The sequence below is a fragment of the Anthonomus grandis genome, chromosome 2, assembly GCF_022605725.1.
Source record: "Anthonomus grandis grandis chromosome 2, icAntGran1.3, whole genome shotgun sequence".
NCBI lineage: Eukaryota > Metazoa > Arthropoda > Insecta > Coleoptera > Curculionidae > Anthonomus > Anthonomus grandis.
The window spans coordinates 21,223,760-21,241,584 of NC_065547.1; the positions used below are offsets into that span (position 1 = coordinate 21,223,760).

The 17,825-nt window shown below is 31.7% G+C and overlaps 1 protein-coding gene and 1 long non-coding RNA gene across 4 annotated transcripts in view; one reads left to right on the forward strand and one right to left on the reverse strand.

The window, feature by feature from the left end:
• Positions 1–17,825, forward strand: part of LOC126750179 (brachyurin-like) — a 57,001-nt gene that overhangs the window by 26,493 nt on the left and 12,683 nt on the right. Inside the window, exons 3-4 of one of the 2 annotated variants that reach the window (XM_050459708.1) lie at positions 12,199–12,455; positions 17,355–17,468. The exons of the other annotated variant lie outside the window; for it this stretch is intronic. Coding sequence (XP_050315665.1) covers positions 12,199–12,455; positions 17,355–17,468 — 371 coding nt within the window. The remainder of the gene's footprint in view (positions 1–12,198; positions 12,456–17,354; positions 17,469–17,825) is intronic. 2 annotated transcript variants of the gene reach the window in all.
• Positions 4,109–5,969, reverse strand: LOC126750180 (uncharacterized). 2 transcript variants are annotated; one of them, XR_007665633.1, is made up of 3 exons: positions 5,747–5,969; positions 4,752–4,913; positions 4,109–4,693 (listed from the first exon to the last, which is right to left on the reverse strand). It is a non-coding gene; the product is annotated as an uncharacterized LOC126750180 (long non-coding RNA). The 2 variants fall into 2 exon arrangements; XR_007665634.1 differs by lacking the exon at positions 5,747–5,969 and adding an exon at positions 5,047–5,119.

Genomic DNA, 17,825 nt, shown 5'->3' on the forward strand with positions numbered 1-17,825 from the left:
TGGCTTCGTTTCATAAATAAATAAACAGTGTAGATGTTTAAAGATCATGTTACACTATTTTATTAATTTCGATATAATGTTTAATTTTCTCTACATTTTAAATTTTGTACATACATTAATATATTTCTGGCACTCATCAATGTAAACAAATGCATAAACATATAAACATATTATAGGTATTTATATAAACTAATATGAAAAATATGAACTATATAAATACAAAATATGACAACATCTTTTTAAATATATATGGTATATAAGTAAAAAATATGACTACTTATATTATATTCTTATATTTATTTCTGAGCTGCACTTAGCACAAAGACTGTTGTAGCAAAAAAAGCATTATCTATTATCGGTCTGCGGTAGAAGTTTGCAAAAATTTTTGAGTCTTTTGACCATCCCGCTGCTAATCTAATAGCATTAAAACTCACCCCTGCATGAGCTGAGGAAGTTGAGCCGTGCCTTGTACTTTGGGGTTTAAACTTGTTTATATCAACGCCACTTGCCTCTAAAATGTTCTTTATCCACCTACTAATCGTTTGAGGTGATGCTTGGCGATATGGTTTTTTAAATGTGATAAAAAGGGATTGACAGGAATTACGTAAATCTTTTGTATTTTCTAAGTAACAAAGAAGGGCTCTGGCTGCACATACTTCGGGATCCGAATTAAAAAACGGCAATATTAGAGAAGGCTGGGGTTTGTTTAAGGCAGAAGTTTTTATTCTACTTGAAATTTTTATTTCTATTTTATCAGAGCCACTGATAATATCATTAATTTTTATTAGACTTAAGGTCTGAATTCGTTGACCGGTAGCCAGAGCCAATAAAACAGTAGTTTTCTTTGTAAGTATTTCAAGAGAAATATCTTCAGATTTCAATTTTCTTAAATATGTTAAAACTATACTGGGATCCCAAATATTCTCATATCTTGGCGCTGGTGGTTTCATGCCATATATCCCTTTGAAGAACAGTTTTATACGAAAATCGGAATCCAATTCAGGGCCAGCTATTTGACCGATAGCAGCCCTATGTGAGTTAAGTGTGCCATATGAGGCGCCCTTTTTAAACCGCTCAGTCAAAAAACTCAAAACTTTTGGAACTGTTACAATAAAAGGATTAATTTCGTTAATAAGACAAAATTGCCACCAAGACCTAAGACCTACAGAATACTGTTTTAAAGTAGAAGTTGTAATGGATGAGATGCATATGTCTAAACAGTCCTGCGGAACTTCTCCTCTGAGAAGTGCTTCCCTGATAACCTCCCTGCTACCAGGGAAAGGTTTTTCTGATAAGGGATGTGGTATTCCGCTAAAAGAAAGGAACATAGGTCTCGGTTTAAATATTATAGACTCACTTATTAATAAAGATTTATATAAGGGGTACCATGGTTGAGAGACCCAATATGGAACCACCACAATTCCTTCTGCTTTATCCGTAATGATTTCTTGTAAAACTCTTAAAATCATCGAAAACGGAGGGAAAGCATAAAAATAAATATCACCCCAATTTAGAGTAAAGGCATCGACCTTGTAGGCCTCTGGGTCTTTTACCCATGAAACAAATTTTGAACATTTTTTATTTAACCAACTAGCAAACAAATCTATAACAGGGTCATCAAATTGTTGTTTAATTTTAATGAATGCATGCTCAGCAAGAATTCATTCGGTCTCGGTATGGGTTTTCCAAGAAGCTTTATCGGCGTGAACATTATCTTTTGTGTTGATATATGATGCAAAGATACAAATATTTTTATTCTGACACCATTTCCAAATCATTAGAGCTATGTTATTAAGGCGTTGAAATCGGACACTTCCCATACGATTAATAACAGATATTGCCGTTGTATTATCTACTCTACAGAGAATATTGCAATTTTTAAATTCTTTACCCCAACATTTTAATCCAAAATATACTGCTAATAATTCTAATATATTTATGTGATAAATTTTTTTTTCTCAGACCAAAAACCAAAAGTAGTTTTATTATTGTAAAAACTCCCCCACCCGCTTTTTGATGCGTCGGTGTAAATTTCGGCTTGGAAATGATCAGTACGTATTATATTGGAACCCTTAGATATGTTATTGATCCACCAAGAAAAGTCAGCAGATAGGGTGGAGGATAAATACATTTTTGGATCATAGTTACCTTTAGATTTTAATAATGCTAAATACTTTTCTCTTTCAAATAATTTTGTATACAAAAGCTATATTTAACTGCTGGAGAAGCTGAAACTAAATTACCAAAAAAGTTAGAAAATTCTCTAATTTTGCATTCTTTTAAAGTACTAAATTTTTTGGACATATTAAGTATCTTTATCCGTTTTTCGTTGAGAAGGGATATCGTCATGTTATTAGAATTAAAAACAAATCCTAAGTATCGACAAATATGACTTGGAATAAGAGAACTTTTTTTATAGTTTATTAAGAAACCTAGATGTTCCAATAAATTTATAGTTTCGGCTATATTATTATTACAGTCTCTTTGAGATCTTCCTAAAACCCATATATCATCTAAATAAATAACAGATGAATATCCCTTCTCTATTAAGATGGCAAAAATTGGTTTCATAATCTTTGTAAAGATTAATGGGGCACAATTCAACCCAAAAGGTAAGACATTATATTCAAATAACAACCCATCAAATTTAAAGCGTAAATACTTGCGATGAGATTTTTTAATCGGTATATGGTAATATGCATCTTTATTATCTAAGGTTGCCATACAACAATTACTTGTAATCAGACGAGAGACTGTTCTATAGTCTTCAAGTTTAAAATGTTCCACTTTTATAAACTTGTTAAGTGACTTTAAATTTATTATTAGTCGATGGGTTCCATTTGATTGTGGAACAACAAATATTGAGGATATAAATTGATTTTCACAAGAATTAACCAAAGATATTGCACCTTCTTTTAATAGTTCCCGAATTTTATTACGTATAATAGTCTTTTCACCAAGAGAATAATGTGGTTCCGAAGGGACAATTGTTTGATTGGGCTTATTAATAAAAGGAATGCTAAGGCCTTTTATGTAAGATAAAATTTTGCTATTAACGGAAAATTTATTCCATCTTGGAATAAAATGTCTTAGCCTACCAGAAGACTTACTAACCATTAATATCGTTGACGTTTGCTCTGCCTCTGTGTCTGTCTCTGTGGTTGGTAACGATCTGTTTTCTTCAGCTGGTGTAAGGTTAGATACCGGTGGGCAGGTTTTCGACCCTTGTTGCTGGGAACTCGATATATTCGTCCATCCTGGTAGGTTCCTTTCTTCGTTAAGGATGGACGCTTGAAGTTTCCCTGTTTCGAAGTTGATGGTTGTTGGCTCTCTATAGCCCGTTTTTGGACTTTTAATTGGTTACTTGACTTTTCAAGGTCTTTTGCAGTCTTGATGGTACTTTCAAGATCTTTACCGAAAAGCCATTCTCCGATGGATGTATTAAAGTATCCTTGAGATCTTTATTTAAATTTAAAGACAGTAATTCTCTTCGAGAAACCGCTCAGTTTCAGAAGTAGAAGGAGATCTTCTATACCTCTTACTATTACGTCTTTCCAGGTTGTCTAAACGGCGGTTTATTTTACTTAACACTCTAACTAAACCAACTTGTCCCTCATCGGTCACCTCATCCAGTCCCGGTGAATAGCTTCTACTCATAGGCCTCTTCCTCGAGTGCTTTGATGAACTCATCACCGCAAAAAACACAAACTTTTTTGACACAAGAGACAAATAAAATTTAATGTTTATGCTATCGCGTCCGGAACGTGTAGCCAGCCAATAACGTACAAAAACGAAGAATGACGAATATCTAACGAATGCGGTTGTATCGGGATACCGTAGGTGCATTGTCAGCGCTTCGTTTTTTTTTTGGATTTACTTTAAAAATTGTGGCCAGGTGCGCAGGAAACGAGGGTACTACACTGTTTATGTATTTATGAGACGAAGCCAAATATAATTACCATTTACGAACTATTTTGTTTCTATTCTGTTTTTTTAACGGACTTCGTTAGAGGAAGGTCCTAATAAAAGGCAGCATTTTTGTCAAAGCATTTTTATGGAAATTAAATATTTTATTAATATAATATTATAGATTGCTTAATAAATCATGTTTTAAGACACAAATTTTTATTATTTTGCATAATTTTATTGTTATTGTTATATTGGACAAAACTCAGTTTTATATAACTTACTTTATATCACATAATATATACTTCTATGGTGCTGACTTTTTCAAAGGGACAGTATTGCTTCAGCGGAAAGAGTTAAAACTACAAGGATGTTCAAATTGTGAAGATGTTGCAGGTTTTTTATAGGTTATAAGATTTCTATTATGAGTATTTAGCCTGTACAATGGTTTTGAGACATTTAACAGTGACCTATATAATACCTAATACCAATTATTATATCATATTAATTTATACTAAAAAACAAAGCTTACCTAAGAATTTAATTAAACAAATATAATACAATAAAATACTGTATCAGTTCTAAATAAGATATATAGAATAGGATGATACATGACATAAAACTAGTAGTCTATTCTGAGTGTATTATTACCTTTTCCTTGGCAGAGTCAGGGAATGTGTAGCGGTTAAACAAAAACGGCTTGGATGAGAAATAGTAATTGTTGACCTAGACCCCACGGTAACTATTAATCTCAGATGCAGTTATTGTTGATGATGAATGATCAGATCTGTAATTATACAAAATTTGGTGTATCAAGAATATTAATCTATTTTAGTTATCCATACTTGTCTATATTAGCTTCACTGTTTGTACTATATACCATTTTGGAAGCTAAAGAAGTTTTTGCACTCTTCAGGAAAACTACCCCTGCAGCTTTGAAGAGTAAATCATTTGGTAAATTAACTGAATTATCGGCTGCTGTGTTTTTAACCAGTGCATCAGAAATCCTAGTAAAAAAATAGTTTTACACACATACCTAATTTAATAAGTGTTAGGTATAAATAAAGCTTATATGAGTAACACTAATACTTTTTGTGACGATTTTTTTATACTAGAAAAATATATTTAAAAAAAAGTTACCTTTGAGGTAGAGCTGATTTTTTTAATAAAGTCTGGCTACTGATAATATTATCTTCCTTATATAAGAAATCACTTCTAAGGATGTGATCAACAAACAAATATGAATGAACAAACAAATATGTTCTTTTTAATTGTGTTGATTTCCATTAATGAAATCCATTGTTCCCTTTGGGCATATATTAGGCAATCTATAATAAGTATTTGATATTTAATCAAAAAGCAAAAAAAATTACAGTAATAAATTAATATGTGGTGCCAATTACTATATGTATTATTGTAAGTTGCAATATGGTAAAACAAACAAAAAATTATCGATCAAATTTTAGGGAAAGACAAAATTAACTTTATACATAGATATATGTATAATATATCATAATATATATATATGTATAATATAATATAATAAATTTCAAAATTCTTTGAAGGCAATAAAAAATTAGTAATTTTATCTATCTACCTAATGTCTATATTAAAAAAACATAACTATATATAGATAGGTACCTAACAAATACTATGTTTTTATATTTTCTATAATATTTATATTTTTTAAAGTACAGATTTAAAAATATAAATATTTTGGTATTTTACGCATACTTTCACATTCAAGTTTTTATTAGGTTTATATCTATAAGATCCCCTATTAAACGTTTATGATGATGGTAACCCTATGATGTGATGTTATGAAAGTATCGGTACTTACTTGTGAAAAGATCGGCTGGAATCACCTTTTTATCATGATGCGGCACAAACGACACGAGTTTTTGCCATCCTAGCAATTTAAAAAAACACTAAAATGTGGCCTTTTTCCTTTTTAAACCAAAAATAAATGAAAATACTAGTGATGGGATTATTCGAATGAAAATGAACCGATAATTCGGTTATTAAAATAACCTGTTATTCGGTTTTTAAATTCAAGTATTCGATTGATAACCTGAAGCCCGATGGGCGATGACTAAGACTAAGAGTAAACTAAATAAATTATTTATAAACAAGAACCAAGCCAGTTTTAATTTTATCAGCGCTGTTATCGACTTAGTGATGGGAAAAATCGCATTATTTCGATAATCGGATTATTACTTATTAGATTATGAATGAATTCAATAATTGGACTATAATTCGAATTAAAAATCATCGCTCCTGCGTATATATTGCAACATCGCAAATCACAAGACATATATCAGCTGATCAATTTGTGACAAATAATTTTGTATTTTTTTGTTCCTTGATCATTAAACTGTTGCTGTTTCTTAAAAAAGTATATTTTAAATCTTAATATTTTTCACTTTAAATTATTGATAAACTGTGAGCAGTCAGTATTCCTGTAAATAGTAAATGATGCTTACAATGAGATCCGGAATTTTAAAAAAATCAGTAGTTTGTAATTATTTTAACAAACTCGATGCAAAACAAGCCGTTTGTCACATGTACAAGAAAATTTTAAAATATTCTTAGAATGATGTTATATAACCATTATTTACTAAATAAAATATGTTTATTTCTATAAAAAAAATAAAAGATTTTAAAAGAACTAAAAGAATTAATTAATTCATATTTACTTTTAGGTAAATTACAATCTAAAATTGTATCTAAAAATTGCATAATTTCGTCCTACAGTATTTAATACCAGAAAATAATTATGTTTATTATTATTAAACATTGAATATTTTATAGAAAAAAAATAAAATCCATTACTATCAATCATAAAAAATGAAAAAGAAAGTTCGAATGTTTGCAAAGTAATAAATAATTTCGCCTCGCAGTAACGGCAAGTATTCAAATTCATTATTTCAGTTTATTATTTGTGATTTGTGGGACTGAGCTATATCATTCGAGTTATCATTCAAGTGATTCGGTTATGAATATTATTTGAATACTAATAATCCGATTACAAAAACCATTCGGTTATTCCCATCGCTAGAAAATACACGAATCCCGAAAATAAACAAAGAGGCCGTTTGACAGATGACACTACGCGTATGGCTCAAGGTTTGTTCTCACTGCAAATTTCTTACAAGTTTGAAACTGTTTCCAAACCATTATTGATGCGCATGTGTAAAATATTACAACTTCTGATCGATTTGAAACCGTCTGTGCGAACATCAAATATGGGTTGAGTGGAGAAGAAAAATAACCTCACTTTTTTATCCCAGTGGGAAATGGGAAAATAAATAAAACATAAACAAAACAAAAATTATACTACAACCTTGAAATAGCTGTATATTATTAATAGACTTTAAGATTGTGTGATTATTTGCTACTTCAAGACTTACTCTAAAATGCTCGAGAAATTCTATTCTATTAAATTGGGAGACAGTTTCATGAAAATAGTTTTGACTTTTGGGCTTTATCCGTTCTTCAATTAAATCTTCTTTAAAAGTTTGTGTCGGAATCAACATAATTCTGATCAGATTCTTCCGACGATTCAAAAGCACTTGTTTCCTTAATGTTTATGTTTACACTAATCCAAAAATATAAAATACAATTTTCAAAACGAATATCAAGGACTATACAAAACGACAAAATAGAAACAACAATTTAGAGGTTATGTTCATATTCCGAAGATCGGCGTTGACTGGCTACACGAATTCTCTGACACTTTGCTTGAAATAAATCCGAAAACAAGTCTGACTATCAGATGACGATCAGAACTTTGTGTAAGAACATCAAACTTTTGATTTAAAACCGATCAGAAGTTTCTGTGCGAACGCATTTTACTCTATTGCGCATGTGTATTTGTCGAAAACTTGTTTCTTACTGCTGTGAGAACAAACCTTCAGACGCTTAAGCTCCGGTGTTGTCGCTTCAAATTTTTTAGAAGCAGTTTTAGGGATAAGAATGTTAATAATTTTGTTTTTTTTTTGCTTAAGGATATTATATTTATTCTTAACATAGGTTAATTGTAGTATTTATAATTTTTATTTTAAATTTTCCTATAAAATACTACACGAATAAGTTAAATTAACGTTATAATGGTTGTTAAAATATAGCTAAAAATTTCCTCCGTTGAAAATTTGCGTCGACTTGACAACAGAGAATCGGCAAATATGTTTGTAAACAAAACACCCCTCTTGCCCCTGTGCACATGTTGGACTCAAACAAAGTTGTTGTTTACTAATTCTAGCCTTTCAATGTTCTAAGGTGTAGTGGTGGTTTTAAACGACGTTTTTTTTATTTTAAAGAAATAATATAGGCATATATTTAAATAAAAAAACACGGAGGCGAAAATAAATAACAAAATAAATGAAAATGCTTAGTTTTTATCAATACAAAAGAAAATTGACGTTTCGATTTGTCAAATATTCGGAAAAATAACAAATATATACCAAGAAACCTAAATCAAATCGAATAAAACGAGTTTAGGCGACGATTGAAATTTAGAATCACCCTTCTTGTCACGACTGAGTCGCGATCGAATTGGAAGTCGTGATTTTAGAATCCTAGCCCTGTTATGTTGTGGAGTCAACTGTAAATGTTTGAGGTTGATTGAATATTTGAGAAGATGCGCAACCTTATGTACCTTCAAATGTACCCGACAATGGGATGGTGACACCGTTGCGTCAGTCGAAGGGAACCCGATAATTTTGCCAAAGGCGTGTGCCAACTGTCTTTGCCTGCCGGCTTTGCATCATCCGCCCTAAAAACTCGAGCACTTTGAGCTGATATATATTAATGTTTTCGACAGGTCTATTTCGAAAGATTATTTAATTTTTTTGTGCGAGCTTTTTGTGTGATAAACATTAATTTATTTGTCTTTAGTAGCGTAGTTAAAAGCTGCTTCTCTTGCATAATATACACAGTTATGCTGGCAATAAATCAAAATAAGTGTTGTTAAGGTCCTCATAATAAAAATAAACAAAAACAATAATGTAAATTTCTTTAAATCTCAGGTTCTAAATCAAATACCGTTTGAGTAGTTGATTCAAACCCGTGGAAATATGAATACTTTTTTTGATGGGGAATACACTGCTAAAAAATAATGGATATGCGAAAATAATTTTTTGAAAAATGATATTTGCGTAAAAACATACCAAACAAAACTACTAAGAAGAAATGTTGTATGAAACTGTGGTATCTTGGAAAGGTTTATATACAATTAACTTTTTTTCACTAAATATAGAGGTTCATCTATTATAGAATTTTTACTAAATATGTTGTTATAAATATCGAATTCAATTTAACCTATTAATACAAGCTATTTTGTTTCAATTTTTCTTTTAGATATTTTAGCCTTTACAGGCAGTGAAAATTAGTTTAAAAAAAAGGAGTTTCAATAATCGTAATCATATTAATTAAGTATTATTTTTTAGACAGCTTATTTCTGACATAATTTGATTTAAAATGTTTTAAAAATATAGATTTACAAAAGAAAATTTAAAACTATGTAATTAAGTATTAGATCAATATCTTAAAGGTAGTTTTATAAAGAATGTATTATACTTATTCCAGTCAATTAATGTAGTTAAAAATTTATTGATCATGGATTGTTTAAAGTAATTCAGATTTAAGTTCTGATTTTTAGTAAATTTGTTCTTAATTATTTTAGCTCAACTGAAGTATTTAAAAGTAGTTAAAAAATATATTCACTGCATTTAAGGATTTATTTAAATTCTTAATTCAGTCATTGTTTTACTTGAATATTTGACAAACTCCTTTCATTATGGATATGTTTTAACTAAGCACCTTAACAATTGGATGAGAGTCAGACCAGTGCAGTTTTAATTTCAGATATTCAAAAATGTAACTTATTCTTATTCCGAAATTGCATTCACAAGCAATATTAGTATTGTCGTTCTAATGTAATGTTTCTGGCTATTTCGCAAAAATCTTAATAGAGAAAACGAAATGTGATAAACAATTGTGAATATTTTTTGAAAAAGGATAAATCAGAAATAAGCGATAAGAATAAATATACGATAAATATTTCAAATTCATAAAAATTACTAAACCAAATAATGTATTTTTTCTAATAAGATCATCAGGCTATTTTTTAAAATTATGTCAAAACAGTAAAATCATTTATTGAATTTATAATACAATTTATAAAATATAATTGGATAAAACAAAAATAAATTTACTAAACCTAGGTCTATGCCAAAATGATAAAAATTTAAAGTTATTAATTAAGACTCTGATTAACCGAAAATGGCAGACTCAAAACCTTATTAGCAAATCTTAAAAAAAATCTAATTATAAACCTCACCAAAAACTATTAATTTAATCTACAAGAACTAAAACGAGGTCTTAACAAAAATTGTTTCTCAATTTTCTATGAGTGTCACTTTCTATTTTTCTTTTTTTCACTTATTTAAGGGAATCTTAAATCAATTTAATAATTTTATGGTCTTTACGTAATAACTAGTCAGGATTCACCAAGAAAATTTTGATAAATTCTTACTTTTATTTGAACAAGCAAAATTTAATTTTTGTGATGTGTTTATTTTTTGTGAGTGTCTTCAATTAACAATCTTGTGAATGATTTAATATTGAAGGTTATAGCTTATATTGAATGTAACTCAGGACTCTGAAGACGCTACAATTATTTTTCTTAAGAAATTTCAACAATAACCAACATGGCGGCGTAGCCGGAGATTCCAGCGTCGTTGAAAACCTCAGTCAAAGAAGTTCAAGTAGCTTAAATGAATCGTTCCTAGATTCACCGCTTCACGGCAGCACCACTCGGTGAACGAAACTGAACGGCAATCGAAAGTCGATTGGGTACATTTTAAAACACACGATTGCGTATCTTCCCAAATATTCAATCAACGGTTTGAGAGAAGCTGGTCTAATATAGTCTTATGTCTTGGTACCAATGGGTTTGACCAAGATATAAAATATAGAAAATTGGTGATAAAATGAATCACCATAAAAAATCAAAAACCAAGTAAACAAAAGGCTCAACTTATCCTTCTAAAGTTGCGTCCTAAGTAAGCAGAAAAAGGGAATACTAGTATCCAATCATTTTAAGTGTTTCGACTTTGAGAATACTTAAAATATCAATTCTAATTTGGTACTTAGGGTAGGTTTATTGTGAGTAGGGCACCTTGTGTTCCTCCACTGCGACCTTAGGTCTATTGTGGCTCACTACAAGTGTTTATACTTTCTCAATCAAGTCCTCTTTAAGAGTTCAATAATTTGATTGGGAGATGCATTCTTAATATCTTCCGTCTTAGGTAAGGTATTGCCGAAGATGGCCTGCCTGATTCTCTCTAGCGCCGGACATCTGCATAGGATGTCTTCTGCCGTCTCGTCCTCCACCATGTATAGCCTGCATTCGGCGCTTTTCGCCAAAGGAATCCGATTCATGTGGCGACGCAGTCTGCAGTAGCCGGTACACATTTCCATTAAGGCTTTTAGGTACTTTCTGTTAAGTTTCCTTAGGGTATCTGTTACCTACCTTATTGCGTCCGGTATGAAAGCCTTCGCATGGTTGTCTCCTGGTAATTCCTCCCAGTAGCACTTTGTTTTGTTATGCATCAGGGTTGTGATTGTGTATTTTGACATATTGTAGGAAATGCCTAATGCTGGTTCTGGACCTATCAGCTTGGATTCTACTCCATTTTTGACTAGCTTATCACCCGCCTCATTTCCTGTAAGCGCAGCATAAAATTTTTGTACTAGTTCTGTGCAGCCCTTCATATTAATCCCGCCCCACACCATTACTGACCCGCCATCATAACTAACAGTTTCCTCTATATTGACTTCCAGTTACCGATGAAGTAGATAGTATTATGAATGTATTGGCATCCCTTTCTAAAAGCCGTAAAATATTCTAAAGTTGAATAGATGTGTGGCATTTTATACGACTTTAATCGTATGAATTAAGTCGAAACGAATACGAATTTAACTTAAAAATAAACACGCTGAGAAAACATATGTCAAACCGACAGAACGGACCAAAAAATCGGTACCTGCATTATTTGTGATAAAAGTGGTAATCTATTTAAAATATTTTAATTACGCTATAATTTAAAAACAAATGAGAATCGGATAAAACATATGAGTTTTTTAAAATTATTTTCACGTGTATAATACTAACCTAGAATGAGGTGCACTCCTTCCCATTTACCCTGTATATGTGTTATTTATTATATCTAAATATGTATATGTTATATTTATTATATCTTAATATGTTGCTTATTGTGTTTATTTTAGTGCCTATTATATAGACGTGCTATTGGGAGCGCATAATATAAGATCAATAGAATCTTCTAGAATAAATTATCGTACAAAGAAATGGTTCATACACGAAGATTGGACCAGAGACACCCTAAAACATGATATTGCAATAATTAAATTACCTGAGAGAGTCGAGCTAAATGACTTTATTAGTATTGTCTCCTTCGCAAAGACAATTGAAGATTTTTCTGAAGAAAATGGTCTATGTCTTGGATGGGGCAAAATCAATGACGGTATATTAAAATGAATATTTGATAGCACTTAATTTTAGTTTATCTAGCTCTAAGATGTATTTGTGAAAATTTATGTAGCTTATAGCAATAATATACTACAGACTACCCACTTTAAAGTTTACTGCCAAAATTTGTTATAAAAATTGAACAATATGAACACCTTTTTAGTGATCATTCGTTAGAGTGAAAAAATAAAACGATATAACTATTTATGCTGATGTGTGAAGATAAAGTCTATTTTTTCTTTTCATCCAACCACCTTAGACAGGCTTAATCAAAAATGTTCCAATTTATACTCAAAATTTACATTACGGGTATTTATTCCATTTGAGATAAACCATTTTATTGCATCTAAATCTCTCTGATATGGACTTAATTCTAATTTCAAAAACAATATAGAAACTTCTAATCGTCTCTTAATCTATGGCTTAAAGTGAGCGCGTTTCGTGATATCTTGTTAATCATTTTAAGTCAATGTGTTAAGCCATTGTCAATAAAGAGCGTGTTGAGCAGTTGTGATAAAAAAGTGTATTCCTGGCGTAAGTTTGTTTCAGATAGTAATGTGTTCTTTTCGAGTCTTTTCTATTATAATTAGTGTCAGAAGTAAAGGATATCTGGGAGCCCAATTTAGTGGATGCCTTTAAAGAGTACTCCGGCCTAGTCGAGACCGAAAATTTAATAGAGCTGCTATAAAGAAGTTTGACAAGCAAAGACTAGAACAAAAAGTACGAGACCGTACGGAGAGTAAAGAATAAGAGTAGTGAGACAGGAAATCAAAATCAGATAACACAAAAACATCAAGATTTGATCAAAACTATGAGAGACCACCAGAAGAAAAAAAAAGAAGAGTGAAACAGAACACAAGAAAATCTGATGAAGGCCATGAAAAAAGAACTTATTAAACTTAAAAGCAGATTTTGAAAAGGAGCAAGAAAAACGTGACAAGAATACAGAGAAGAAAAAAGGAACGCGACCAATAATAAGAACGAAATTTAAAACTTGGAAAAGATCTTAAGACAAAACAAATATATTTCATGACCCACTTCGAAGCAATAGTTAAAAAAGAGTTTGGATTGCATTAAAAATAGGAGAACTAGAAATTAAAGTAAAGTGTGCCTCTATTTTTTCCGATCTTAGAATACAATGCGAAAGTTAACCAACCAATATTAGACGGTAAAGAAGAATGGAGTGCCTATTTGAATGAGTTTAAGGCCGCTGACAGGGCAAACCGCTAAGATAACGCAGAAAAGGCAATAAATCTTAAGCTATGCCGGAGAGGAGAAGTTACAGAAATACTGAGAATGGTGCCATTTAGGAATGAGCCTAATTTCGATGTACTGGTACGTATCTTAGAGATGAGATATGGTGAAGCCCATCTAGAAGTGTACCAAGCCCAATTGAAATCTAGGAGACAACAACCCGAACGGTCTTCGACAGTTTGAGCACGATTTGTTATACGATTAGTAAATCTCTGTCTCACCCTTCCATCCAACGGAGTTTCGAGAACTTCAAACTGGATAAAACAAATCCGCTTGAAGAAGATTGAGTTATTTTTAGCTCGAAAATCCAAAGGATATTATCATATCAGCAAATTTGGAGAGTATGGTTAATGCCACTACTGGGAGAAAAGATGGAGAAATTGTTTTCATTGAGCCCGTGGAAAGATGTAAAGTATATGGTTAAAAAAATTTCAGCAAAGACGGTATTATGTAGAAGAAACTACAGTTTTAGTCTCTAAAGTAGTAGCAGTCATGAAGAGTGCTAATAGAATTCGTCATTCAAGCAGATTTTTGCTGTTTGTAAAAGCTTTTTAAAGAATCCTCTACCAATTTGACTATGGACCAGAGTTTTAAGCTGCGACATTGAAGAAAGTCAAAATGTGTTTTTCTGGCACGATAAGTAATGAACCTGAGAAGTAATGATTTGGTGCTACATCGAATTAACATTGGAGAAAATATTGCAATAAAACAGGCACATAAATAGATTCTGATAGATGAGTAAGTTGCCACAATGCTCCAAGAAATGAAGACACACGGAACGATAGAACTATCCCAGAGTGCATAAGATATCTGTAGTTGGAAAAAAAATTAAAATCTACATTTTGTATAGACTTTTGTATCAGCGGCTGAATGCAAGAAAAACAGTTATCCTTTAGCAAGAATTAACGACCCAACATAAGATATCAGGTTTCCAATGGTTTTTAACGCTGGATCTGAGAGGTAAAAATGCACTCACAAGATAAGTAAAAGACCGCATTTTCACATGTGTTTCACTAGCGATGTTAGTATCTTCTAGAGAATATTAAAAATAAACAAAAACTACTTACAAGTGGCCTTATATACTAAAGATGTAACTAATAGAGCGAAAAATCCAATAAAGCATGGATGATTTAAGTTTAAACACTAAGTGAACTATACAAGTGACAGTAAGGTATTAAATATTTATTACGATTTGTTTTCTGATTTTTTGAATATTGCTAAATTTTCCTATTCATCTAATTTTCGCTTAATATTAACTGGTTTAAGTAATCAAGTATTTCTGTGAAATAGCCAGTATCTAAAACATTTTAACAGACAAAACATAATAAATGGGCTTATAAGAAATTAAAGTGTAAAAAGGCGTTAAAAAATAGTTAATGCAGTTTAAATAATTTATTTTATTAAACGCTTGAAACGTTTACTGTTATTGGGGAGAGTAATATAGCCTCTTTTGAATCTTTTAATGGATATTTGTAACGATTTGTCCACTGATTTTTATGCTATCCCGAATATTTCGATCTTTTACATCATCAATATTTTCTATAGAGATTCTATAATTTTTGCCTTCTAAAGACAAAGATTTATTAAGGTATTGAAGATATTGTTATTCCAAATTTGACAACTTGATCACAGGGATAATTATTATATATCCTTCGAAATTATTATATCTTCTGGTAAATAATAAAACTTCTGCACGGCTACCAAACAAATTCCAAATATTAGTCAAACAGCAAGCTTAAAATATTATTTCGGCAAATTTTTTCTTTACCATAAGGAAATTCTATAAGAAATCTGCTTAGCGACCTAAATTTTCTTTCTAAAAAAAATTTCCTGAAATAATTCATGCTGTAGAGATGTTATAAGGATATATGATTCCACATCTCATTAATGAAACTTAAATTTAATTGTGACTAATTGTACTATATTTTGTGTATTTTGTAGTGATATTATAGATACAGAGAAACCATCTAACTCTCCGTCATTTCACAATACATAATCAAGTACGCATTTCAATTTGAGATGCAGGCGATCGCCTGATTATATGATGTCGATGCCAAAGATCAGATGAACAACAACGGTGGCTGGGTTTAGCTGTATGACCTTAACAGACGGCAGGGTAAGAATCTGTCACCGAAACTTCAAGCATCCTGGGATGAGCCATACGAACAGCTGAAAGACATCAACGATTTTCGTTATAGAGTACACAAGCGGACTAGTATAACTCGAGTCATTCACTTTATTCGACTGGCTCCTTGTTATGGAAATCGCGAAAAGCTGCGGCAAATCAAACCAGAGTCGAATTTGACATTTGATGAATATGTAATTGAACACTTAAAAAAGTAGGGCGTAATCTGTGAAGTGCAGCAAGAGTATGCTCTGGCACATTGGGTTGCTAAAGATTTACAAATATCTGGATGAATAGATACATTTTTTTGTAGAAAGTTTTCAAAGATTCAAGAGCTGCGTTGGCCAAATCCCAGCTAGTAGTAATAGTAAGGGTAGGGGAATTAGAGCTCGTCTAGTAGACCTAAACAGCCCCTTTCGCCAACCCTATATTACGCACCCCTACGATTCCACTCTCTAGTGCGCGGTCTTTCCTAATTGTACCCATCCTTTAATAAAGGCTTGCACATTGTCCCAATCCAGATCTTAAAGATCTTTGCATTGCAGTGTCGTTGCTCCAAAAGGTTTCCTTATCAGGGCACTCCGCCTATCTCAGACGCCTAGTATGTGCTATGAAGTTTTCTCCCCTGTAGTACAATTCGGACAGAGCGGTCTTTGTCTTATACCAAGAGGTAGATGCTTGTTTAGACAGTTATGCAAAGTCAGGATTCCCAGCAAGTATTTAATACCCTGCCGAGTCCTGGCTAGCCGTTACCTTGCTTTAGAGCCGTCATGATCCTTCTGTCCTTCTTTAATTCGTCATTCTTTTTTCCTGGTCAAACTTTAAAGTTAGATAACCAATGGTACAAAGATCTTTTATTTGGTTACCAAAGAGACGGCATACCAATTACTTGCCGAGGATTTAAAAACTCGATAACCTGAACTGGAGGATTACTCGTAGCATGTTATAAGTGGTCATTAGGTCTACAGGCGTGTAAATAGTGTGTTGTTAAACTCGCCAACATCGTTCTATGGAGAAAACTGTTGATTTTACAAGAGGTTCAATTATAAGAGGGAACCCTTCAGCTTATACTGACATATACCATCTTTGAAATCAATTTTGCAATAAAATGAGCTTAGGGAAGGGGCAGTTTAACGTTATTGTAAGGACAGAGAAATCAGCTGATTCTCCTTCATTCCGTAATGACATAAGAGATATACCGCACGACATATTGAAGATTAGAGGAAATCTTCTGGAACAGCGCTCTGCCAAGTATATAAGCCGCATCGCCGATAGTAATTGTAAAGTATAAGTAGTCAGGTGAAGTAAAGTTGAGTTGGCATACTGGTGCGAGATTTAAATAGTCTCAAATAAATATAGTCAAAATAAATATTTCTAGCGTGAGTGATTGTTTTAGCTTATACTTAATGAACGGAAAAAATGCTACAATATCTATTAAAATAGCAGCTTTTTTATCTAGTTTTGGACATACTTTCTAATAAAATACATTTTTTGTATTAAGACTATTATTTTTAGGTAGTGCATCGCCAGTTTTAAGATCCGTCGATTTACTGGTTATATCCAATAAAAAGTGCACTAGATATAAAATATATGAAAATGTTGTTTCCGATAGCCAGTTCTGTACTTCAGGTAAGTTAAACACAGTATTAATTTAGAACACTATAGTTTTTGAGAAGCATTTAAATCTAATTGCAACTGATTATCCTATTGTAAATTACTAAAAATGTATTAAAGCATACATTTACCAACGCAGACAGGAGTAAAAATAAACAATCAAGATACTCTTTTCCAAATATTGTAGTATAACCATTTGAAAAATCCACTCAAAATATCTTAAATAATGAAAATAACAGAATCAGATATACGCATTCGGTACCTAACATAAATCTTGAAATAAATACAAAAAGTTCATATCAAAGTATTTATTATACCGGGTGGTGCGTCGCCGAGCAGAACATACGAATGTTGGGAAAAGTTTTGTTAGCC